The sequence below is a fragment of the Carcharodon carcharias genome, chromosome 2 (genome assembly GCF_017639515.1).
Source record: "Carcharodon carcharias isolate sCarCar2 chromosome 2, sCarCar2.pri, whole genome shotgun sequence".
NCBI lineage: Eukaryota > Metazoa > Chordata > Chondrichthyes > Lamniformes > Lamnidae > Carcharodon > Carcharodon carcharias.
Window position 1 is genome coordinate 7,141,180 of NC_054468.1, and position 26,588 is coordinate 7,167,767.

At 50.8% G+C, this 26,588-nt stretch overlaps 1 protein-coding gene across 1 annotated transcript in view; it reads left to right on the forward strand.

The window, feature by feature from the left end:
- Positions 1–7,528: 7,528 nt before the first annotated feature.
- LOC121287813 (PHD finger protein 23A-like) overlaps positions 7,529–26,588 on the forward strand; it is a 67,943-nt gene continuing 48,883 nt past the window's right edge. Inside the window, exons 1-2 of the mRNA XM_041205749.1 lie at positions 7,529–7,698; positions 8,073–8,104. Coding sequence (XP_041061683.1) covers positions 7,605–7,698; positions 8,073–8,104 — 126 coding nt within the window. The 5' untranslated portion in view covers positions 7,529–7,604. The remainder of the gene's footprint in view (positions 7,699–8,072; positions 8,105–26,588) is intronic.

Sequence of the window (26,588 nt, forward strand, 5' to 3'; positions counted from 1 at the left end):
TGTATAGCACTTCGAGATGTTACATGGGTGAACAGTAAGGAGAACAGTCAGGTAAAGCGTTCATTTGCATTTGTTGAATAAACCATTTAAGACTGCGGGTAAAAACTTGCACCTCGCTAGCAGAAGCCAAACAATGTTTGTTTTTTTCAGCTTTCTGATAAAATTGGTGCTACGAAAGGGGTTTTATTGTTAGATGAGCTGAAGTTCAAAATACCCAGTCATACAATGGAAAATATACATTCAAAAGGAAGGCTCGGTATATAAAGGAGTTTGTGTGTGTGTAAGGTAGAGGCATTTAAGACCTAACCGGCCTGTACATCTCCTGGGAGTCCTCAATATTGACTCCGGACCCCATGAAGTCTCATGGCATCAGGTCAAACCACGTACCACGCTGATTACCACGTACCGTGCTCCTCCAGGTTGAGTATCATCACTTGGAGGAAGCACTGAGGGTGGCAAGGATGCAGAATGTACTCTGGGTGGGGGACTTCAATGTCCATCACCAAGAGTGGCTGGGTAGCACCACTACTGACCAAGCCCTAAATGACATAGCTGCTAGACTGGGTCTGCAGCAGGTGGTGAGGGAACCAGCAAGAGGAAAAAACATACTTGACCTCATCCTCACCAACCTGCCAGCCGCAGATGCATCATCCATTACAGTATCGGTAGGAGTGATCATCGCACAGTCATTGTGGAGACGAAGTCCCACCTTCACACTGAGGATACCCTCCATCATGTTGTGTGGCACTACCGCCGTGCTAAACGGATTAGATTTCGAACGGAACTAGCAAGTCAAGACTGGGCATTCATGAGGCACTGTGGGCCATCAGCAGCAGCAGAATTGTACTCGAACACAATCTGTAACCTCATGACCCGGCATATTCCCCACTCTACCATTACCATCAAGCCAGGGGGTCAACCCTGGTTCAATGAAGAGTGCAGGAGGGCATGTCATGAGCAGCAGCAGGCATATCTAAAAATGATGTGTCAACCTGGTGAAGCTATTACACATAGCTGCTTGGTTGCCAAACAGTATAAGCAGCAAGTGATAGACAGAGCTAAGCAATTCCACAACCAACAGATCAGATCTAAGCTCTGCAGTCCTGCCACATCCAGTCATGAATGGTGGTGGACAATTAAACAACTCACTGGAGGAGGCAGCTCCAGATATCCCCATCCTCAATGACAGAGGAGCCCAGCACATCAGTGCAGAAGATAAGGCTGAAGCATTTGCTACAATCTTCAGCCAGAAGTGCCGAGTGAATGATCCATCTCGGCCTCCTCCGGATGTCCCCAGCATCAGATGCCTGTCTCTAGCCAATTCAATTCACTCCACATGATATCAAGAAATGGCTGAAGGCACTGGATACTGCAAAGCCTATGGACCCTGACAACATTCCAGCAATAGTACTGAAGACTTGTGCTCCAGAACTTGCAGCACCTCTAGCCAAGCTGTTCCAGTACAGCTACAACACTGGCATCTACCCGGCTATGTGGAAAATTGCCCAGGTATACCCTGTACACAAAAAGCAGGACAAATCCAACCCGGCCAATTACCGCCTCATCAGTCTACTCTCCATCATCGCTAATGTAATGGAAAGGGTCATCAACAATGCTATCAAGTGGGACCTGCTTAGCAATAACCTGCTCACTGATGCCCAGTTTGGGTTCCGCCAGGGCCACTCAGCTCCTGACCTCATTACAGCCTTGGTTCAAACACGGACAAGAGAGCTGAACTCCCGAGGTGAGGGGAGTATGACAGCCCACGATATCAAGGCAGCATTTGACCGAGTGTGGCATCAAGGAGCCCCAGCAAAACTGGAATCAATGGGAATCAGGGGGAAAACACTCCACTGGTTGTAGTCATATGTCATGAAGAGATATCAATGTGTATGTTATTGGAAATTATTTTTTTAAATAGAATTCTAGTGGGGGTCTGTGTCTCGGTGTGTGTCTCAATTGGATTAAAGCCAGCCAGTCTGGGTGCTTTGATGTATAGCACTTCGAGATGTTACATGGGTGAACAGTAAGGAGAACAGTCAGGTAAAGCGTTCATTTGCATTTGTTGAATAAACCATTTAAGACTGCGGGTAAAAACTTGCACCTCGCTAGCAGAAGCCAAACAATGTTTGTTTTTTTCAGCTTTCTGATAAAATTGGTGCTACGAAAGGGGTTTTATTGTTAGATGAGCTGAAGTTCAAAATACCCAGTCATACAATGGAAAATATACATTCAAAAGGAAGGCTCGGTATATAAAGGAGTTTGTGTGTGTGTAAGGTAGAGGCATTTAAGACCTAACCGGCCTGTACATCTCCAAGCAACTTGCAAAGGAACCTCAATTGGAATTCGTAAGGTCAAATGTGCTTTGCCTGGGGTCTATTTAAAGTCTACTGTTGCCTTAGTGGAGATTTACCTGGGGGTGATTAATGGGGATTTATATTTGGAAAATTATAGTGTAATTTGTAGCCATTTGTATGTGCTTAACTTGTTAAATTAATAAATATTTAATTTAGGTTTATATAAAAACCATGAGACTCGGTGATCTTATTCCTACTGAATTCAAAGTCTGCATCGCAAAATTACAACTTGCAAAAATGGATTATGACAGTTGTTTCAATTTGCCCTCTGGGATTTGAACAACTCAGTCTTTACCATTGGCTGTGTCATAATACATACCTAGCACAAAGGAAGATGGTTGTGGTTGTAGGAGGTCAGTTGTCTCAGCTCCAGGACATCACTGCAGGAGGTCCTCATGGTAGTGTCCTCGGCCTAACCATCTTCAGCTGCTTCATCAATGACCTTCCTTCCATCATAAGGTCAGAAGTGAGGATGTTCGCTGATGATTGCACAATGTACAACACCATTCATGACTTCTGAGATACTGAAGCAGTCCATGTCCAAATGCAGCAAGACCTGGACAATATCCAGGCAGCAGTGTGTACCATCTACAAGATGTACTGCAGGAATTCACCCAGGTTGCTTAAACAGCACCTTCCAAATTGACAATCACTACCATCTAGAAAGATAAGGGCAGCAGATAGATGGGAACACCACCAGCTGGAAGTTCCCCTTCAAGTCACTCACCATCCTGACTTGGAAATATATTGCTATTCCTTCAGTGTCGCTGGGTCAAAATCCTGGAACTCCCTAACAGTACTGTGGGTGGACTGTAGCGGTTCAAGAAGGCGGCTCATCATCACCTTCTCAAGGGCAACTAGGGATGGGCAATAAATGTGGGCCCAGCCAGCGAAGCCCACGTCCTGTGAATGAATAAAAAAAGAGTTATTTCAGGTCAGCCGTGACCCATCATCAGAGCTGATCTTATAAAATTCTGATGAAAGGTCACATTAACCCAAAACATTAATTCTGTTTCTCTCCACAGCTGCTGCCGGACCTAAATATTTCCAGCATCTTCTGTTACTATTTATTTTTGATTGAAGGACAAAGTTTTAAAAGGACCCAGCGATAACCAACCTACTCCTTTTCTAAATAGTGGTCACGGTTCATTTACATCTAACCAAACAGGCAGACGGGATCTCGGTTTAACACCACATCGAAAAGCACTCCCTCCGAGCTGCAGGAAAGTCAGCCTTGACGTGAGACAATTAAGAATGGAGCAACAAATGCTGGCTTTGCCACTGGATCGCACGAATAAAAACCAGAAATCAGCCTCAACTGAGGGGTTTTGATATAATAAATAAGGAAAAACTGGCTTTATGATCAATAAGGTACAAGAACCAGAAGGAAGAATTTTTTCTTACACAAGCCAGGAGTGATCTGGGATGAAAATGTGTAGCAAACAAAGATTTAGTAATAACTTCCAGAGGGAACTGGATAAATATTTGGGAAGAAATCTACAGATTGATGGAGGGATACGGGCAAGCAAGGGGGGGGGGGAGGCAGGGGGAAGGAGGAGGACAGGGAAAGGGGGGGGGGGGACAGGGAAGGGGGGAGGAGAGGGACAGGGAAGGGGGGAGGAGAGGGACAGGGAAGGGGGGAGGAGAGGGACAGGGAAGGGGGGAGGAGAGGGACAGGGAAGGGGGGAGGAGAGGGACAGGGAAGGGGGGAGGAGAGGGACAGGGACGGGGGGGAGGAGAGGGACAGGGAAGGGGGGAGGAGAGGGACAGGGAAGGGGGGAGGAGAGGGACAGGGAAGGGGGGAGGAGAGGGACAGGGAAGGGGGGAGGAAAGGGACAGGGAAGGGGGGAGGAGAGGGACAGGGAAGGGGGGAGGAGAGGGACAGGGAAGGGGGGGAGGAGGGGGACAGGGAAGGGGGGAGGAGAGGGACAGGGAAGGGGGGAGGAGGGGGACAGGGAAGGGGGGAGGAGGGGGACAGGGGAGGACGATGGGGAGGGAGAGAGGGGGATTGTGGGAGAGGGGAGAGGCAGGCAGGGAGGGGGACAGAGGAGGATGGAAAGGGGAGGAGGATGGGGGGGGAAGGGGGAGGAGGATGGGGGGGGAAGGGGGAGGAGGATGGGGGGGGAGGGGGAGGAGGATGGGGGGGGGAGGGGGAGGAGGATGGGGGGGGAAGGGGGAGGAGGATGGGGGGGGAAGGGGGAGGAGGATGGGGGGGGAGGGGGAGGAGGATGGGGGGGGGAGGATGGGGGGGGGAAGGGGGAGGAGGATGGGGCGGGGGGGGAGGGGGAGGAGGATGGGGGGGGAGGGGGAGGAGGATGGGGGGGGGAGGGGGAGGAGGATGGGGGGGGAGGAGGAGGAGGATGGGGGGGGAGGGGGAGGAGGATGGGGGGGAGGGGGAGGAGGATGGGGGGGAGGGGGAGGAGGATGGGGGGGAGGGGGAGGAGGATGGGGGGGGAGGAGGAGGAGGGGGGGGGAGGAGGAGGAGGGGGGGAGGAGGATGGGGGGGGGGAGGAGGATGGGGGGGGAGGAGGATGGGGGGGAGGGGGGAGGAGGATGGGGGGGAGGGGGAGGAGGATGGGGGGGAGGGGGAGGAGGATGGGGGGGGGGAGGAGGATGGGGGGGGAGGAGGAGGAGGGGGGGGAGGGGGAGGAGGATGGGGGGGAGGGGGAGGAGGATGGGGGGGGGGAGGAGGATGGGGGGGGAGGAGGAGGAGGGGGGGGGAGGAGGAGGAGGGGGGGGAGGAGGATGGGGGGGGGAGGAGGATGGGGGGGGAGGAGGATGGGGGGGGGGAGGAGGATGGGGGGGGGAGGAGGATGGGGGGGGAGGAGGATGGGGGGGAGGAGGATGGGGGGGGAGGAGGATGGGGGGGGAGGAGGATGGGGGGAGGGGGATGGGGGGGGAGGGGGAGGAGGATGGGGGGGGAGGAGGATGGGGGGGGAGGAGGATGGGGGGGGAGGAGGATGGGGGGGGAGGAGGATGGGGGGAGGGGGATGGGGGGGGAGGGGGAGGAGGATGGGGGGGGAGGAGGATGGGGGGGGAGGAGGATGGGGGGGGAGGAGGATGGGGGGGAGGGGGGAGGAGGATGGGGGGGGAGGGGGAGGAGGATGGGGGGGAGGAGGATGGGGGGGAGGGGGAGGAGGATGGGGGGGAGGGGGATGGGGGGGGAGGAGTTTGGGGGGGGAGGGGGAGGAGGATGGGGGGGGAGGAGGAGGATGGGGGGGAGGAGGATGGGGGGGGAGGAGTTTGGGGGGGGAGGGGGAGGAGGATGGGGGGGGAGGAGTTTGGGGGGGGAGGGGGAGGAGGATGGGGGGGAGGGGGAGGAGGATGGGGGAGGGGGAGGAGGATGGGGGGGAGGGGGAGGAGGATGGGGGGGAGGGGGAGGAGGATGGGGGAGGGGGAGGAGGAGGATGGGGGAGGAGGATGGGGGGGAGGGGGGAGGAGGATGGGGGGGAGGGGGGGAGGAGGATGGGGGTGAGGGGGGGAGGAGGATGGGGGTGAGGGGGGAGGAGGATGGGGGGGAGGGGGAGGAGGATGGGGGGGAGGGGGAGGAGGATGGGGGGGAGGGGGGGAGGAGGATGGGGGGGGGAGGGGGAGGAGGATGGGGGGGAGGATGGGGGGGGAGGAGTTTGGGGAGGGAGGAGGATGGGGGGGAGGGGGGGAGGAGGATGGGGGGGGAGGAGGATGGGGGGGGAGGAGTTTGGGGGGGGAGGAGGATGGGGGGGGAGGAGGATGGGGGGGAGGAGGATGGGGGGGAGGGGGGGAGGAGGATGGGGGGGAGGGGGGGAGGAGGATGGGGGGGAGGGGGGGAGGAGGATGGGGGGGGAGGAGGATGGGGGGGGAGGAGTTTGGGGGGGGAGGGGGAGGAGGATGGGGGGGGAGGAGGAGGATGGGGGGGAGGAGGATGGGGGGGGAGGAGTTTGGGGGGGGAGGGGGAGGAGGATGGGGGGGGAGGAGTTTGGGGGGGGAGGGGGAGGAGGATGGGGGGAGGGGGAGGAGGATGGGGGGGAGGATGGGGGGGAGGGGGAGGAGGATGGGGGGGAGGGGGAGGAGGATGGGGGGGAGGGGGAGGAGGATGGGGGGGAGGGGGAGGAGGATGGGGGGGAGGGGGAGGAGGATGGGGGAGGGGGAGGAGGATGGGGGGGGAGGAGGATGGGGGGAGAGGAGGATGGGGGGAGGGGGAGGAGGATGGGGGGAGGAGGATGGGGGGAGGGGGGGGAGGAGGATGGGGGGGGAGGATGGGAGGGGGAGGAGGATGGGGGGGGAGGGGGAGGAGGATGGGGGGGGAGGAGGATGGGGGGGGAGGAGGATGGGGGGGAGGAGGATGGGGGGGAGGAGGATGGGGGGGAGGAGGATGGGGGGAGGAGGATGGGGGGAGGAGGATGGGGGGAGGGGGGGGCGGGCTCGATGGGTAAGTGCTTGAGGAGTCTCTGATGCCGCACCCACACCCACACCCACACCCACGACCTGTTTTCGGAGGGAGGCCTCTCCGCTCTAACAACGCTTCGTTTAACCGTCCGAGGGGCAAATCCACGCGCACGGATTAAACGAGGAGCTGCCACACTCCCCGCTCTACCCTGGCCGAGGCTGCAGGCCGGGCCTTGCCCACCTCCCCGCAGATGGGGACGGGGGGGGGGGGGGGCGGGGCGGAAGCGGTTTGAGGTTCATCACAAAAGTCGAGTTATTTAGACTCGAAGGCGGAAAAAAGATTCCGAAGGGAATTGGAAACCTTTTGGTTCACCCACGAGAAAGAAACGACAATAAACATCGGCACAGCCCCCCACCTCCTCATGGTCCGAGCGCCCGGCTCGGATTGAAGGCCGTAGGCCCCAGCAGCGCTATTTATAGACTGCCGCTGGGAACGAGGCTGGGGGCGGGACCGGTCTATACCAAGTGCGATTCACTCCTCATGCCACTGGAAGGGGTCATGGGAAAGGGAATGTAAATAAATTACACCTTTATTCCATCAGGGACGGCCTAGAATCATTTATAAACTGAAATAAAGATATACAGTCTCATTCTTAGTCAGACTTTGAACATTATGAAGTGATTTGAGGCTGTTTTGGACCCTCTTGTCTTTCTCCCCCCCCCCCCATTCCGCCAACCGCCCCCCCTTTCCTTTCCTGCAGAGATGGGTGTGGCCAGGCTCTGGGTGACGTCATTGACAGGCTGGGATCGTGTTGAGTTTTTTTTTTGGTGAAGAGGGAGATTTACCCATTGCTTAGGCAGTGGTCCTGCTGCTGGGGGTATATGTGTTTCCCCTTTGTTATTTTAATCTCTGCTTTGGAGGATAACAAGGAAGCCGGAGGGATGACATCGCAGATCAATAATCAAGTTTGTGCAGGTAAAAATACAGAAAGGGGAGCAAGGACTTTAAACATTTTAAGGGGGCTGGTTACAGAGTCTCTTTGTAGCTGCTAATGGAGTGAGTGTGTCTGGGACTGGGCGCGTCTCTGCCTCCCCCTTCTCTCCCCTTTTTCCATTACTTTTAGTCGTTCCGCAAACTAATGCAACGTTTTAATCGCTCTGGTGTTTAAAAAAAAAGAAAGAGTTGGGGTTGGTGGGGTTGGTGGGGGTGGGGAGAGGCTTAACTTTCAGGCTGTAGGACTTTGAAGTTGATTTTAAGGTGTGTAATTTGCCACTTGGACTGGTCACTATTCTTTGGTAACTGGCTGTTGTTTTCTTTCATAATTAATTGGAAACTTTCACCTCTTTCAGAAGCGGGCTCGGGAGCGGCGATGATTTCTGAGGTGAGTGCCTTGCCTGGTTTGCAGGATGTTTCCTATGATGCTAAGAGAGTTAAGGCAGCTTTCGGGGGGGGGATGTCTGTAGCTTCATTGACATTTCCCCCCCCCCCCCCCACCCCCCCCCCCCCCCCCCCACCCCCTTTGGCGTTTATAGTTTCCTTTCAAACCTGTTCTTTTCTCTTCGGTGGTGGAGTAAATCCTCCTCCTCCCCCCCCCCCCCCCCCATTGTGTGTGGGAATCAGTGCAATGGAGCTGGGTGGATTGCTGAATTTTGGATTGATGTGGAGCAGAGAGATCCGCTGTTTGTTGTCCAGACTGTTTGCTGATGCATTGTTGTTGTGAGGGGACCAAATAGTTGACAGGTCGGCGAGGCTGTGCCGCATTTTGCCGCCTCTAGCTGAGCCCCGGGGTTATCCCTTCACCCTTGTCCTTGCTGCAGGAGATAAGTGGACGGTGTGAGCACTTTGGGGGCTGGAAGAGTTGTGGCTGGTGGCCGCCCGTGGCTGCTCTTTCTGTCTGTCTTGTCTGTGTCTGTCTGTCTGTCTCTGCAGTCGCCATCTTGCTAGTGGATGTCAAAAAAAGTGTCTTTTCTTCAAACAAAAGGTTGCAAATATTGGCTAAAGTCTGTGTGTGTGTGTGTGTGTGTGTGTGTGTGTGTGTGAGAGAGAGGGAGGGAGAGGGAGAGGGAAGAGGACCCTGCTGCTTATTGGCATGGTGGGCTGTGAGCAGGAGGACACGAAGCTGAGAAACAAAATGCTTTCGAGCAATGAATGCACTTTGCCTTCTTCCATCTCACTCTCGCCTGGTCGGATGATGTTTCCTTTATTTTGATTTAACCCCCCTCCCTCCCTCTCTCTCTGTCCCTCTGTCTCTCTCTCCTTTTCCTGTCTCTCTTTTTATTCCTCTTTTTTTTTTCTACAATCCTGTATTCTGCCACCACGTGCTGGAATGATTTCCTCCCCTCAGACAAGGACATTGAAACTCCGGGAATTGGCGCTGGTCGTCTGTGGGGTTCCGGAGTGGAAAGCCCTCTCCTCGGGGTTCGCTTCACTCCGGGCTCGGTGCCAGGCTCAGACCGGCTTCAGATCGGAGCAGAGCCCGCAGGCTGGGGGGAGAGAGTCTCCCCTCCAGGCCTCTCCCTCTCTCTGTGTGTTTATGTTTGCAATCCCTGTGTCTGTATATTTCACATTGTTTGAAGCTGGATTTATATTTATTCCAACGTCCCCCAAGGAGAAGACGCTTTTGAAAAGGTTCAGATGCGTTTGAACCAAAAGTGTCAGCAAAATAGCAAAAACCTGAAACTTCGAACAGACCCGGAGTCTGGAAACTTTGTTACTTTTTTTTTTAGTATCAATAATTGTCTGAAAAGTGTCCCCCTGAACATTGCAACATCGGGGGGAGAATCCAATCGCAGCCGTGGTCAGATTGTTCCTTCTTGCTGGGATCTTGCTCTGCAAACTTTGCCCGTGTCGCCGGGGGAGGGTGGGGGCCGGCTCGGTTACACTCGGTCCCTTTAACTCGGGGCGGGGCGGTTATCAGCTTCGCCACCGGGACTCGGACCGGATTCGTGAGCCGGCAGCAGATGTCAGTCTCCGGCTGGAGAATGGGGGACAAGAGCTGCGTGGCCGCGGCACCAGAGCCGGCCTTTGGGGTTAGGGGGTCTCTTCGGACCCGGGGGAGGTTCACCAGCCTCGGCCGCGGATTTTCCGGTTGCTTAATCGACCCTTCCCCTCCTCCCCTCCCTCCCCCCCCCTTCTCCAGCCTCATTGCCTCCCCCTTAGAAGGGAGGAGGGAGGGGAGGGAGAAGGGAAATGAGGGGTGGGAGAAGGCTTAAGGGGCTATGTACATGCAAGTTATTGTCAGTATTCCCAGATTATTGCTGTGATCTGCCATTTCGGTGTGTTAGATTTTCAGCATCACAATTACTGGTCTGAATGTGTTCACAGTGGATCACAGCACTGCAACCCCAGCTTTCCCCTGGTATGAAACCAAGATGGGAATTTAAAATTCTAGCTTAAGTAAAGAAGAGTAAGAACTTGCATTTATGTAGAATCTTTCACAATCTCCAAGTGCTTCATAGCTAATAAAACACTTCACAACAACTGCATTTTTAACGTGGGAAATGTTAGTCTGCACACAGCAAGATCCCACAATGAGATTTTTTTAAAAACTGAGTAATTGAAGGATAATAAAAAACCAAGAGACTGTGACCACCCCCCCCCCCCCACCCCCGCTCTTTGAATAATGCCATGGGAGCTATTATGTCCACCTGAGAGGACAGGCAGTGCCTCACTTTAACATCTCATCCTGAAGACAGCACCTCCAGGAGTGCAGCAATCCCCCAGTACAAACACTGGGAATGTTAGCCTGCATTATGTACACACTGCTTGAATCTAGAACCTTCTGCTTGAGGTCTGTCACAGTATAACACGGGTTTACTATGCCAATTGATACATTTCTGTCACTATAACACTAGGGTACAGTAGTGGTGGGGACAGGTCTGTCACTGTATAACACTGGGGTACAGTAGTGGTGGGGACAGGTCTGTCACTGTATGACACTGGGGTACAGTAGTGGTGGGGACAGGTCTGTCACTGTATAACACTGGGGTACAGTAGTGGTGGGGACAGGTCAGTCACTGTATGACACTGGGGTACAGTACTGGTGGGGACAGGTCTGTCACTGTATGACACTGGGGTACAGTACTGGTGGGGACAGGTCAGTCACTGTATAACACTGGGGTACAGTACTGGTGGGGACAGGTCTGTCACTATAACACTGGGGTACAGTACTGGTGGGGACAGGTCTGTCACTGTATAACACTGGGGTACAGTACTGGTGGGAACAGGTCTGTCAGTATAACACTGGGGTACAGTACTGTTGGGACAAGTCTGTCACTATAACACTGGGGTACAGTACTGGTGGGGACAGGTCTGTCACTGTATAACACGGGTACAGTACTGGTGGGGACAGGTCTGTCACTGTATAACACTGGGGTACAGTACTGGTGGGGACAGGTCTGTCTCTGTATAACACTGGGGTACAGTACTGGTGGGGACAGGTCTGTCTGTATAACACTGGGGTACAGTACTGGTGGGGACAGGTCTGTCTCTGTATAACACTGGGGTACAGTACTGGTGGGGACAGGTCTGTCACTGTATAATACTGGGGTACAGTACTGGTGGGGAAGGGTCTGTCACTGTATAACACTGGGGTACAGTACTGTTGGGGACAGGTCTGTCACTGTATAACACTGGGGTACAGTACTGTTGGGGACATGTCTGTCACTGTATAACACTGGGGTACAGTACTGGTGGGGACAGGTCTGTCTCTGTATAACACTGGGGTACAGTACTGGTAGGGACAGGTCGTCATTATAACACTGGGGTACAGTACTAGTGGGGACAGGTCTGTCTCTGTATAACACTGGGGTACAGTACTGGTAGGGACAGGTTGTCATTATAACACTGGGGTAAAGTACTGGTGCATACATAGGAATGGAAGATACAGTAACAGGAGTCAGCGATTTCGCCTCTCGAGCCTGCTCTGCCATTTAACTAGATCAGGGGTGACCATCTACCTCTACCCCATTTTTCTCCACTATACCCATATCCCTTGATAATATTAGTATCCAGAAACTTCCTGATTTCTGTCCAGAAATGCTCAATGACTGAGTCTCCACAGGCCTCTGGGGTAGAGAATTCTAAAGTTCACCACCCTCTGAGTGAAGAAATTCGCCATTATCTCAGTCCTAAATGGCCTGCCCCTTATTCTGAGACTGTGTCCCCTGGTTTTAAAGCCCCTCTAGCCAGTGTAAACGTCCTTTCTGTATCTACCCTGTTGAGCCTGGGAAGAATTTTGTAAGTTTCAATGAGATCACTTCTCATTCTTCAAAACTCAAGAGAATACAGGCCCAGTCTCCTCAATCTCTCCTCAGGACAATCCCACCATCTCAGCAATCAGTTTGATGAATCTTCATTGCAGTCCCTCTACGGCAAGTATATACCAGGTTGGATAAGGAGGGTGCTGTCCTAGCAAGACTCCATACGATTGCAGGATCCTCCAATCCTCTTGCAGTAAAAAACCAATCTTCTAACTTCCTTCCTAATTGCTTTCTGTACTATTTTGTTTGCTTTTAGTGATTCATAAATAAGGCCACCCAGGTCCCTTTGGACATCAACATTTCCCAATCTCTCGCCATTTAAGAAAAGTGCCATGTTTTTGTTTATTGACCAAACATGGATAACTTCACATTTTTCCACATTACATTCTGTCTAGATCCCCCTGAAGCCTATTTGCATCCTCCTTGTAATTCATATTCCCACTTAGATTTTTGTCATCAGCAAACTTGGAAATATTACATTTGGTCCTCGCTTCCAAATCATTGATATAGATTGTGAACAGCTGGGGCCCAAGTACTGATCCCTGCGGTACACCACTTGCCAACCTGAGAATTTATGTTCACTGTTTTCTGTTCTTTAACCAATTCTGAATCCATGCCGGTACATTGCCCCCAAATGAAACTGGACGGACAACCCTGCAACAACCCAAGGCACCGGAAACAACAATGGCAAGCGCAGAAAACTCACCCTTACTAACATCTAGGGGCTTGTTCCAGAATTGGGAGAACCATCTCACCAGCTAGTCAAGCAACAGCCTGATGTTGTCATACTCACAGAATCGTACCTTACAGAACATGTCCCAGACACCACCGTCACCATCCCTGGGAATGTCCTGTCCCACCGGCATGACAGGCCCAGCTGAGGTGGCGGCACAGTGATATATAGTTGGGAGGAAGTTGCCCTGGGAGTCCTCAACATTGACTCCGGACCCCATGAAGTCTCATGGCATCAGGTTAAACGTGCAAGGAAACCTCCTGCTGATTAGCATGTACTGCCCTCCCTCAGCTGATGAATCAGTGCTCCTCCATGTTGAACACCACTTGGAGGAAGCACTGAGGGTGGCAAGGGCACAGAATGTACTATGAGGACATCAATGTCCATCACCAAGAGTGGCTCGGTAGCACCACCATAGACGGAACTGGCTGAGTCCTAAAGGACATAGCTGCTAAACTGGGTCTGCTGTGGGTGGTGAGGGAACCAACAAGAGGGAAAAACATACTTGACCTCATCCTCACCAACCTGCCTGCCACCAATTCCTCTGTCCATGATGGTATCAGTAGGAGTGACCACCGCACAGTCCTTGTAGAGACCAAGTTCTGTCTTCACATTGAGGATACCCTCCATCATGTTGTGTGGCGTGGTAAATGGGATAGATGAACAGATCTAGCAACTTAAGACTGGGTATCCATGAGGTGCTGTGGGCCATCAGCAGCAGCAAAATTGTACTCAGCCACAATCTGTAATCTCATGGCCCGGCATATCCCAACTCTACCATTACCATCAAGCTAGGGTATCAACCCTGGTTCAATGAAGAGTGCAGGAGGATGTGCCAGAAGCAGCACCAGGCATACCTAACAATGAGGTGTCAACCTGGTGAAGCTATAAAACAGGATGACTTTCATGCCAAACAGCATAAGCAGCAAGTGATAGACAGAGCTAAGCGACCCCACAACCAATGGATCAGATCTAAGCTCTGCAGTCCTGCCACATCCAGTCGTGAATGGTGGTGGACAATTAAACAACTCACGGGAGGAGAACAATCCACAAATATTTCCATCCTCAATGATGGGGGAGCCCAGCACGTCAGTGCAAAAGATAAGGCTGAAGCATTTGCAACAACTTGAGCCAGAAGTGCCGAGTGGATGATTCATCTCAGCCTCCCCTGGAGATCCCCAGCATCACAGATGCCAGTCTTCAGCCAGTTAGATTCGCTCCATGTGATATCCAGAAACAGCTGAAGGCACTGGATACTGCAAAGGCTATGGGCCCTGACAATATTCTAGCAATAGTACTGAAGTCTTGTGCCAAGTTGTTCCAGTACAGCTTCAACACTGGCATCTACCCGGCTATGTGGAAAATTGCCCAGGTATATCCTGTACACAAAAATCAGGACACATACAACCCGGATTTAATATCGCTCCATAAATCTACTCTCGATCATCAGTAAAGTGATAGAAGGGGTCATCAACAGTGCTATCAAGCGGCATTTGCTTAGCAATAACCTGCTCACTGACACTCAGTTTGGGTTCTGCCAGAGTCACTCAGCTCCTGACCTCATTACAGCCTTGGTTCAAACATGGACAAAAGAGCTGAACTCCTGAGGCGAAGTGAGAGTGACTGCCCCTGACATCAAGGCAGCATTTGACCGAGTGTGGCATCAAGGAGCCCGAGCAAAACTGGAGTCAATGGGAATCAGGGGGAAACGCTCTGCTGGTTGGAATCATACGGAAGGAAGATGATTGTGGTTGTTGGAGGTCGGTTGTCTCAGCTCCAGGACATCACTGCAGGAGTTCCTCAGGGTAGTGTCCAAGGCACAACCATCTTCAGCTGCTTCATCAAAGACCTTCCTTCCATCATAAGGTCAGAAGTGGGGATGTTCGCTGATGATTGCAGAATGTACAACACCATTCATGACTTCTGAGATACTGAAGCAGCCCCTGTCCAAATGCAGCAAGACCTGGACAATATCCAGGCTTGCGCTGACCAGTGGTAAGTAACATTCGTGCCACACAAGTGCCAGGCAATGACCATCTCCGAGAGAGAATCTAACCATCTCCCCATGACATTCATTGGCATCACCATCACTAAATCCTCCACTATCAACATCCTGGGGGTTACCATTGACAAGAAAGTGAACTGGACTAGCCATATAAGAGCAGCTCAAAGGCTGAGAATCAAGCGATGAGTATCTCACCTCCTGACTCCCCAAAGCCTGTCCACCATCTACAAGGCACAGGTGAGGAGTGTTATGGAATACTCTCCATTTGCCTGGATGAGTGCAGCTCCAATAACATTCAAGCTTGACACCATCCAGGACAAAGCAGCCTGCTTGATTGGCACCCCATCCACAAACATTCACTCCCTTCACCACCAATGCATGGTACCAGCAGTGTGTACCATCTACAAGATGCACTGCAGAAACTTACCAAGGCTCCTTGGGCAGCACCTTCCAAACCCATGACCTCTACCATCCAGAAAGACAAGGGCAGCAGGCATATGGGAACGCCAGCACTTGGAAGTTCCTCTCCAAGCCACTGATCATCCTGACTTGAAAATATATCGTCGTTCCTTCACTGTCGCTAGGCCAAAATCTTGGAACTCCCTCCCTAACAGCACTGTGGGTGTAACTACACCACATGGACTGCAGCGGTTCAAGAAGGGAGCTCACCACCACCTTCTCAAGGGTAACGAGGTATGGGCAATAAATGATGGCCTCTACAGCGATGCCCACCATGCCATAAATGAATTTTTTAAAAACCCATGTGCTCTATTTTGTTTAGTAACCTCTTGTGTGGGACCTTATCAAGGAAATGGCAGAGCAATTAAACAACTACTTAGTTCTGTCTTCATGGAGGAAGAAACAAATAACTTCCCAGAAATGCTAGGGAACCAGGGGTCTAGTGAGAAGGAGGAACTGAAGGAAATTAACATTACTAAAACAATAGTGCTGGAGAAATTAATGGGATTGAAAGCCAATAAATCCCCAGGGCCTGATAATCTGAATCCCAGGGTACTAAAGGAAGTGGTCATGGAAACAGTGGATGCATTGGTTATCATCTTCCAAAATTCTGTAGAGTTTGGAACAGTCACAGCAAATTGGAGGGTGGTAAATGTAACCCCGTTATTTTTTTTAAAAAAAGGAGGGAAGGAAAAATCAACGAATTACAGAGCAGTTAACCTAACTTCAGGAGTAGGGAAAATGCTGGAGTCAATTATAAAGGATGTGATAATATGACACTTGGAAAATATCAACAGGATTAGACAAAGTCAACATGGGTTTATGAAAGGGAAATTGTGTTTGAGGAGGTAACTAACAGAATAGATAAAGGAGAACCAGTGGATGTGGTGTATTTGGGTTTTCAGAAAGCTTTTGATAAAGTCTCACTTAAGAGTTTAGTGTGCAAAATTAAAGCACATGGGATTGGGGGTAATATGTAGCCATGGATTGAGAATTGGTTAGCAGACAAGAAATGGAAATTAGGAATAAATGGGTCTCTTTCAGAGTGGCAGGTGGTGACTAGTGGCTACCACAGGGATCAGTGCTTGGGCCCCAGCAATTCACAATATATATCAATGATATGCATGAGGGAAGCAAATGTAATATTTCCAGGTTTGCTGACAACATGAAACTTGGTGGGAATGTGAGTGATGAGGAGGGTGTTAAGAAGCTTCAATGCAATTTAGACAGGTTGAGTGAGTGGGCAAATTCCTGGCAGATGCAGCATAACGTGGATAAGTGTGAAGTTATCCACTTTGGTAGGAAAAACAGAATGGCAGAGTGTTATTTAAATGGTGATAGTTTGGGAAATGTTGATGTACAAAGGGACCTGGGTGTCCTTATACACCAATCACTGAAAGCAAGCATGCAGGTGCAGCAAGCAGTTAAGAAGGCACATGGTGAGAGGACTTGAGTACAGGAGCAAGGATGTCTTGCTGCAGCTGTACAGGGCCTTGGTGAGACCACACCTGGAGTATTGTGTGCAGTTTTGGTGGTCCTACCTAAGAAAGGATATACTTGCCATAAAGGAAATGCAGCAAAGGTTCACCAGACTGATTCCTGGGATGGCAGAATTGTCGTATGAGGAGAGATTGGGCCGACTAGGCCTGTATTCACTGGAGTTTAGAAGAATGAGAGGGGATCTTATTGAAATGTATAAAATTCTGACAGGGATGGACAGACAGAATGTAGGGATGATATTTCCCCTAGTTTGGGATCTAGAGCAAGGGGCCACAGTCGCAGGATACAGGGTAGGCCATTTAGGACTTGGGTGAGGAGAAACTTCTTCATTCAGAGGATGGTGAACGTATTGAACTCTCTACCACAGAGGCTGTGGAGGCCAAGTCACTGAATGTATTTCAGAAGGTAGAGACGCTAATGGTCCCTGGAGGCTGCAGAGACCAAATTCAAAAGAAATTATAGAAGAAACCATCAACATTTCATAAGCCAGGCCTGGCCCATCAGAGCTGATACATCTGCTAGGACAAAGGACCCTGCAACCTCCTGTTAAGTGTTAATGGTTGGAATATTAAAAATCTCAGGGACCAGACAAAGGGATACACATCCTTTGTTAAAGCCGGAGTGGAGAGGGGGAGTCATGTGGCATCCTCCCCCCGCAACCTGCACCTGGTGGAACCTATAATGTTGCCTTGTGGATGGAGCTGCAAAGCTCAGTCTGCCATCTTCCCATCTATTAAGTAGCAGCACAGAAAAGGGGCTTTGTCCAGATCTGACTGCCTGGCCCCTAGCTACGCTTTTTCTGCTGGAACTTCTGAGCTTTGGAACTACCGCCTACAAGACTAACTCATGTCTGTGTTGTAGAAGTCCTCTCATTGTGGAAGTCCTCTCTACTGGAAAAGTGAATTATTTCCCCCCTCCACCCCCCACAGTAGTTTTCAGCCTGCTGACCTCTGTCTCTGGACTCTAGACACAGGTGAAACAATAATTATTTTCCCTGTGGTCTTTGCCCTGTAAATCTTTTTTTCTCTATCCCTCTTTTCTTTATATGAGTGCAAAATAGACAAGGTTGTGTCCCTTGTCCCGTGTTTCAGCGTGCAAAATAAACCAACCCTCCTGAGTCCATCCTGTCCCGAGTTTAGTGTGGGGTTATTAATAGAAATTGGATCATACCTAAACCGAGGGGCTGGGAAAAATGCCACCACTTACAAAGGGGCAAACAAAATCAAAACACTTTTCTGTTTACGGATGCTAGATTGAACCCCCCATGGTTACTGTAATACCCTTGTTACACACACGTCTAATTTCCGGAATTATACCGTGCCCTGCATTACCCTTACTGTTGGTCTATAAATAACTCCTATCAAAGTTTGCTGCCCCTTGCTATTTCTTAACTCCAGCCAAACTGATTCTGCATCTTGACCTTCTGATCTAAGATCCTGTTACTAATGTACTGATCTTGTCCTTTAAGAACACCACTGCCCAACCTTTTTCCTTTTTGCCTATCCTTCTTAAATGTGGAATATCCTTGAGCATTGCCGGCCTTGGTCACCCTGTAGGCGTGTCTCTGTAACGACAGTTAGATCATACCTGTTTATTTTTATCTGTGCCATCAGTTCATCTACCTTGTTGCGAATGCTGCATGCATTCCAGTAGAGTACCTTCAATTTTGCCTTTTTTACATTTTTCCATGTTTTGACCCTATTTGGTGCACCTTTGTTTCCACTTCCTTCCAATTTTGCTTGCTACTTTTCTTCCTACCATACCAGCTTTGTTCCTGTCCTGTCAGAAGTCCCTCTCAGGTTCCCACCCTGCTGCCAACCTAGTTTAAACTCTTCCCCAACAGCACTTGCAAGTCTCCCTGCGAGGATATTGGTTCCAGTCCTGTTAAGGTGTAACCCATCCCCCTTCACTGGTCCCACTTGCCCCAGAACCAGTCCTAATACCTCAGAAATGTAAATTCCTCGTGCCTGCACCATCTCTGAATGCTCTATCATCCTATTTTTGTACTCACTAGCACGAGGCTATGGGAGTAATCGTGAGATTACTGTCATTGATGTTCTGCTTTTTAATCTTTTTCCAAGCTCTCTCAAATCTGCTTTTAGCACCTCATCCCTATTTCTACCTATGTTGTTGGTACTGATGTGGACCACGATCTGTGGTTCTCCTCATGGACCCTCCCCAATAAGAATGTACAGCACCCACTCTGTGACATCCTTGACCCTGGCACAAGGGAGGCACCAGTCCATCCTGCAGTTATGTCTACAGCCAGAGATACACACATCTGTTGCCCTAACTATTGAATTCCCTATCGTTATAGCTCTTCCACTCCTCTTCCTCCCCTCCTGTGCAGCTGAACCACCTGTGGTGCCATGGACTTGGCTCTTGCTGCACTCATTTGAAGAACCATTGTCCTCACTAGTATCCAAACTGGAAAACCAGCTAGTGAGCAAGATGGACTTGGGGGACTCCTGCACCTGGTCCTCCTAGACTATCTGGCGATAACCCATTTTCTCTGTTAACCTGCAGTGTAACTACTTCCCTAGCTGTGCTATCCGTGTGGTTTTCAGCCTCTTGAATGCACCACAGTGACACCAGCCATTGCTCAGGTTCCGAAACCCAGAGCTCACGTTTTTGTAGCTGGTGACACTTCTGGACATGTGGTCGCCTAGGCCACAGGAAGGCTTTCCACTTGGCCAAGCTGCCCTGCCACCTTAACTTCACAGACTATTTATTATAAACTTGAGACTAGAAGGCAGAATTGCTCACCAGCTTCTTATCAATTAGCTCCTTCTGCTGTGTTGACATCACTTTTTTTTTATTCCTGACATCACTTTTTGAACTCTGCCTGTGCTCTGCTCCCATTGGTCACTTTTTATGCCCTGCTCAGCTCTTGCTCCTTCCCACCTCCAATTAGCTAATTACTTATTTTCTTAATTTTTTTTTGCTGTCAAAGCTTTTCATCTTGCACCCATCAGGACAGTTTGCAAGAATACCAATTGTAAAGGGTACAACAATTTATATTGCATGAGAAGATAGTGCTGATTGGTTGGCAAGTGGACTCTGGTAGAGGTGTTGCCGTGGAGAATGTACCAGGGAATAGTTAACTGCCAAGCTTTTGTTCAGATGCAAACCAAGCAGGTCGACTCTAGTCAAGGCATTGGCATAGGGAATAAGCCAAGGAGTGCCTGTCCCCCAGGCTTTTGTTTAGTTGAAAAAGGCACAATATGTGGACATGCTCCTTCTTCTACAAAGGACTGTGTGTGAAGGAGGCCGTGGGGTGGTGGTTTTGTCACTGGACTGGTAATCTAGAGACACAGGGTAATGCTCTGGGACCCGGGTTTGAATCCCATCGCAGCAGATGGTGGAATTTGAATTCAATAAATACCTGGAATTAAGGTCTAGTGATGACCATGAAACCATTATTGATTGTCACTAAAAAAATCCATGCTGTCCTCACATGGTCTGACTGACATGTGACTCCAGACCCAGAGCAATGTGGTTGACTCTTAAAAAATGCCCTCTGAATAAGGGGAATTAGGGATGGGCAATAAATGCTGGCCTAGTCAGCGATGCCCATATCCCACGAACGAATATTTAAAAAATGTAGCCTCTCGCAAGCATAAGTGAGCCACACAGGTGAGCCCGGCTGATAACCTTAAATTGTTTGTTGGCGGAATTCTTAGTGCAATCAGGATGATTCAGCAAGTGATGTCCGATCGTGGAATCACATCTATTTTCGGACGCTCTTTTTGAGTTTTGCCGGTTTGGGCTGGTTAGGTACAGTCAATACTTTGCCTGTTGTGAACAGCCGGAGGGACATAGAGTTTGATGCGATCTGCCAGTCGTTGGGATGTGCAGCCTACTTACCTGGCGTCACAGTGACTCTGAAATTCATATACCACATTACACGTTTGTAGGATAGGCAGAACGTCTTTTTGGCTTGACGGCAGCATCCTGTTAGTGGAGAAACAATTTAAGATTACCAGTTTGGGCTCACAGTGTTGCTCACTTACGTGTGCCAGAAGCTACATATGTTCACACACACAGCCCTGTCCTTTGCAGACAGAAGGAGTATGTCCGTGCAATTTGTCTTTTTCAACTAAATAAAAGCATGTGGTAAAGCCATTCCCTGGTTCATTTCTCATGGCAATGCCTTGACCGATCAGAGTCGACCTGCCTGGTTTGAAATGGAACAAAAGCTTGGCAGTTAACTGTTTCCTGGTGCATTATCTGTGGCAACGCCTCTACCAATCAGAGTCCACTTGCCAATCAACCAGCCCGATATTGTCAAGCAGTATAAATTTTTGTTCCCTGAATAGTTTGCAAGAATGCCAATTGTAAAGATGAGTCGAAGAAGAAATGCTTGGACAGCATGTCTCTTGTTTCAGCAATATCCCAGCTCTGTGCTACCAAACGACTCATTAGTTTTTAATTATTGCATCTCCTCACCACCGCTAATGGACTACTTTAAACCTTAGCGAGAATAAATCTTAACACGTAAATATAAAATAAAACAGCAAATTCACCAGCTTCTTGCTTTCCTTCAGATTGCATCAGTTGATTATAGTTATATCATTACATGCAGGTTATTTCATTTTGAGGTTTTTCTACTCGGTAACTAATCAGCTTGTGGTTTTCCTCTGCTGTCACTGTTTGTTTTTCAAACACGGGGTCATCGACTGAAGGCTCCAGCTGCTCGCTGATAGGTCAGGGCCCCTCTCCACTCCCAGCCAATCACCAGCCTGCATCCCTGTGATGTCACTCCTTGATTTTTCTTTTTGATTGTGGTGGTGATTGTTTAAAACTCTGATTGTATAATGGGGTACAGTACTGGTGGGGACAGGGCTGTCACTGTATAACACTGGGGTACAGTACTGGTGGGGATGGGTCTGTCACTGTATAACACTGGGGTACAGTACTGGTGGGGACAGGTCTGTCTCTGTATAACACTGGGGTACAGTACTGGTGGGGACAGGTCTGTCTCTGTATAACACTGGGGTAGAGTACTGGTGGGGACAGGGCTGTCACTGTATAACACTGGGGTACAGTACTGGTGGGGATGGGTCTGTCACTGTATAACACTGGGGTACAGTACTGGTGGGGACAGGTCTGTCTCTGTATAACACTGGGGTACAGTACTGGTGGGGACAGGTCTGTCTCTGTATAACACTGGGGTACAGTACTGGTGGGGACAGGGCTGTCACTGTATAACACTGGGGTACAGTACAGGTGGGGACGGGTCTGTCACTGTATAACACTGGGGTACAGTACTGGTGGGGACAGGTCTGTCTCTGTATAACACTGGGGTACAGTACTGGTGGGGACAGGGCTGTCACTGTATAACACTGGGGTACAGTACTGGTGGGGACAGGGCTGTCACTGTATAACACTGGGGTACAGTACTGGTGGGGACAGGTCTGTGACTGTATAACACTGGGGTACAGTACTGGTGGGGACAGGTCTGTCACTGTATAACACTGGGGTACAGTACTGGTGGGGACAGGTCTGTCACTGTATAACACGGGTACAGTACTGGTGGGGACAGGGCTGTCACTGTATAACACTGGGGTACAGTACTGGTGGGGACAGGTCTGTTACTGTATAACACTGGGGTACAGTACTGGTGGGGACGGGTCTGTCACTGTGTAACACTAGGGTACAGTACTGGTGGGGACAGGTCTGTCACTGAATAACACTGGGGTACAGTACTGGTGGGGACAGGTCAGTCACTGTATAACACTGGGGTACAGTACTGATGGGGATGGGTCTGTCTCTGTATAACACTGGGGTACAGTACTGGTGGGGACAGGTCAGTCACTGTATAACACTGGGGTACAGTACTGGTGGGGACAGGTCAGTCACTGTATAACACTGGGGTACAGTACTGGTGGGGACAGGTCTGTCACTGAATAACACTGGGGTACAGTACTGGTGGGGACAGGTCAGTCACTGTATAACACTGGGGTACAGTATTGGTGTGGACAGGTCTGTCATTGTACAACACTGGGGTACAGTACTGGTGGGGACAGGTCTGTCACTGTATAACACAGGGGTACAGTACTGGTGGGGACAGGTCTGTCACTGTATAACACTGGGGTACAGTACTGATGGGGACAGGTCTGTCACTGTATAACACTGGGGTACAGTACTGGTGGGGACAGGTCTGTCACTGTGTAACACTGGGGTACAGTACTGGTGGGGACGGGTCTGTCACTATATAACACGGGTACAGTACTGGTGGGGATGGGTCTGTCACTGTGTAACACTGGGGTACAGTACTGGTGGGGACGGGTCTGTCATTGTATAACATTGGGATACAGTACTGGTGGGGACAGGTCTGTCACTGTATAACACTGGGGTACAGTACTGGTGGGGACGGGTCTGTCTCTGTATAACACTGGGGTACAGTACTGGTGGGGACAGGTCTGTCTCTGTATAACACTGGGATACAGTACTGGTGGGGACAGGTCTGTCACTGTATAACACTGGGGTACAGTACTGGTGGGGACAGGTCTGTCATTGTACAACACTGGGGTACAGTACTGGTGGGGACAGGTCTGTCGCTGAAGAACACTGGGGTACAGTACTGGTGGGGACAGGTCTGTCACTGTATAACACTGGGGTACAGTACTGGTGGGGACAGGTCAGTCACTGTATAACACTGGGGTACAGTACTGGTGGGGACAGGTCTGTCACTGTATAACACTGGGGTACAGTACTGGTGGGAACAGGTCTGTCACTGTGTAACACTGGGGTACAGTACTGGTGGGTACGGGTCTGTCACTATATAACACTGTGGTACAGTACTGGTGGGGATGGGTCTGTCACTGTGTAACACTGGGGTACAGTACTGGTGGGGACAGGTCCGTCACCGTGTAACACTGGGGTACAGTACTGGTGGGGACAGGTCTGTCACTGAATAACACTGGGGTACAGTACTGGTGGGGACAGGTCAGTCACTGTATAACACTGGGGTACAGTACTGGTGGGGATGGGTCAGTCACTGTATAACACTGGGGTACAGTACTGGTGGGGACAGGTCAGTCACTGTATAACACTGGGGTACAGTACTGGTGGGGACAGGTCTGTCACTGAATAACACTGGGGTACAGTACTGGTGGGGACAGGTCAGTCACTGTATAACACTGGGGTACAGTATTGGTGTGGACAGGTCTGTCATTGTACAACACTGGGGTACAGTACTGGTGGGGATAGGTCTGTCACTGTATAACACAGGGGTACAGTACTGGTGGGGACAGGTCTGTCACTGTATAACACTGGGGTACAGTACTGATGGGGACAGGTCTGTCACTGTATAACACTGGGGTACAGTACTGGTGGGGACAGGTCTGTCACTGTGTAACACTGGGGTACAGTACTGGTGGGGACGGGTCTGTCACTATATAACACTGGGGTACAGTACTGGTGGGGATGGGTCTGTGACTGTATAACACTGGGGTACAGTACTGGTGGGGACAGGTCTGTCTCTGTATAACACTGGGGTACAGTACTGGTGGGGACAGGTCTGTCACTGTATAACACTGGGGTACAGTACTGGTGGGGACAGGTCTGTCATTGTACAACACTGGGGTACAGTACTGGTGGGGACAGGTCTGTCACTGTATAACACTGGGGTACAGTACTGGTGGGGACAGGTCTGTCACTGTATAACACTGGGGTACAGTACTGGTGGGGATGGGTCTGTCACTGTATAACACTGGGGTACAGTACTGGTGGGGACAGGTCTGTCACTGTATAACACTGGGGTACAGTACTGGTGGGGACAGGTCTGTCACTGTATAACACTGGAGTACAGTACTGGTGGGGACAGGTCTGTCACTGTATAACACTGGGGTACAGTACTGGTGGGGACGGGTCTGTCACTATATAACACTGGGGTACAGTACTGGTGGGGACAGGTCTGTCACTGTGTAACACTGGGGTACAGTACTGGTGGGGACAGGTCTGTCACTGTGTAACACTGGGGTACAGTACTGGTGGGGACAGGTCTGTCAGTGTATAACACTGGGGTACAGAACTGGTGGGGATGGGTCTGTCATTGTATAACATTGGGATACAGTACTGGTGGGGACAGGTCTGTCATTGTACAACACTGGGGTACAGTACTGGTGGGGACAGGTCTGTCACTGTATAACACTGGGGTACAGTACTGGTGGGGACAGGTCTGTCATTGTACAACACTGGGGTACAGTACTGGTGGGGACAGGTCTGTCACTGTATAACACTGGGGTACAGTACTGGTGGGGACAGGTCTGTCACTGTATAACACTGGGGTACAGTACTGGTGGGGACAGGACTGTCAGTCACTGTATAACACTGGGGTACAGTACTGGTGGGGACTGGTCTGTCACTGTATAACACGGGTATAGTACTGGTGGGGACAGGTCTGTCATTGTACAACACTGGGGTACAGTACTGGTGGGGACAGGTCTGTCCGTGTATAACACTGGGGTACAGTACTGGTGGGGACAGGTCTGTCATTGTACAACACTGGGGTACAGTACTGGTGGGGACAGGTCTGTCACTGTATAACACTGGGGTACAGTACTGGTGGGGACAGGTCTGTCACTGTATAACACTGGGATACAGTACTGGTGGGGACAGGTCAGTCAGTGTATAACATTGGGATACAGTACTGGTGGGGACAGGTCTGTCACTGTATAACACTGGGGTACAGTACTGGTGGGGACAGGTCTGTCACTGTATAACACTGGGGTACAGTACTGGTGGGGACAGGTCTGTCACTGTATAACACTGGGGTACAGTACTGGTGGGGACGGGTCTGTCACTATATAACACCGGGGTACAGTACTGGTGGGGACAGGTCTGTCACTGTGTAACACTGGGGTACAGTACTGGTGGGGACAGGTCTGTCACTGTGTAACACTGGGGTACAGTACTGGTGGGGACAGTTCTGTCAGTGTATAACACTGGGGTACAGAACTGGTGGGGATGGGTCTGTCATTGTATAACATTGGGATACAGTACTGGTGGGGACAGGTCTGTCATTGTACAACACTGGGGTACAGTACTGGTGGGGACAGGTCTGTCACTGTATAACACTGGGGTACAGTACTGGTGGGGACAGGTCTGTCATTGTACAACACTGGGGTACAGTACTGGTGGGGACAGGTCTGTCACTGTATAACACTGGGGTACAGTACTGGTGGGGACAGGTCTGTCACTGTATAACACTGGGGTACAGTACTGGTGGGGACAGGACTGTCAGTCACTGTATAACACTGGGGTACAGTACTGGTGGGGACTGGTCTGTCACTGTATAACACGGGTATAGTACTGGTGGAGACAGGTCTGTCATTGTACAACACTGGGGTACAGTACTGGTGGGGACAGGTCTGTCACTGTATAACACTGGGGTACAGTACTGGTGGGGACAGGTCAGTCAGTGTATAACATTGGGATACAGTACTGGTGGGGACAGGTCTGTCACTGTATAACACTGGGGTTCAGTACTGGTGGGGACGGGTCTGTCACTGTATAACACTGGGGTACAGTACTGGTGGGGACAGGTCTGTCTCTGTATAACACTGGGGTACAGTACTGGTGGGGACAGGTCTGTCACTGTATAACACTGGGGTACAGTACTGGTGGGGACAGGTCTGTCATTGTACAACACTGGGGTACAGTACTGGTGGGGACAGTTCTGTCACTGTATAACACTGGGGTACAGTACTGGTGGGGACAGGTCTGTCACTGTATAACACTGGGGTACAGTACTGGTGGGAACAGGTCTGTCACTGTATAACACTGGGGTACAGTACTGGTGGGGACAGGTCTGTCACTGTATAACACTGGGGTACAGTACTGGTGGGGACAGGTCTGTCACTGTATAACACTGGGGTACAGTACTGGTGGGGACGGGTCT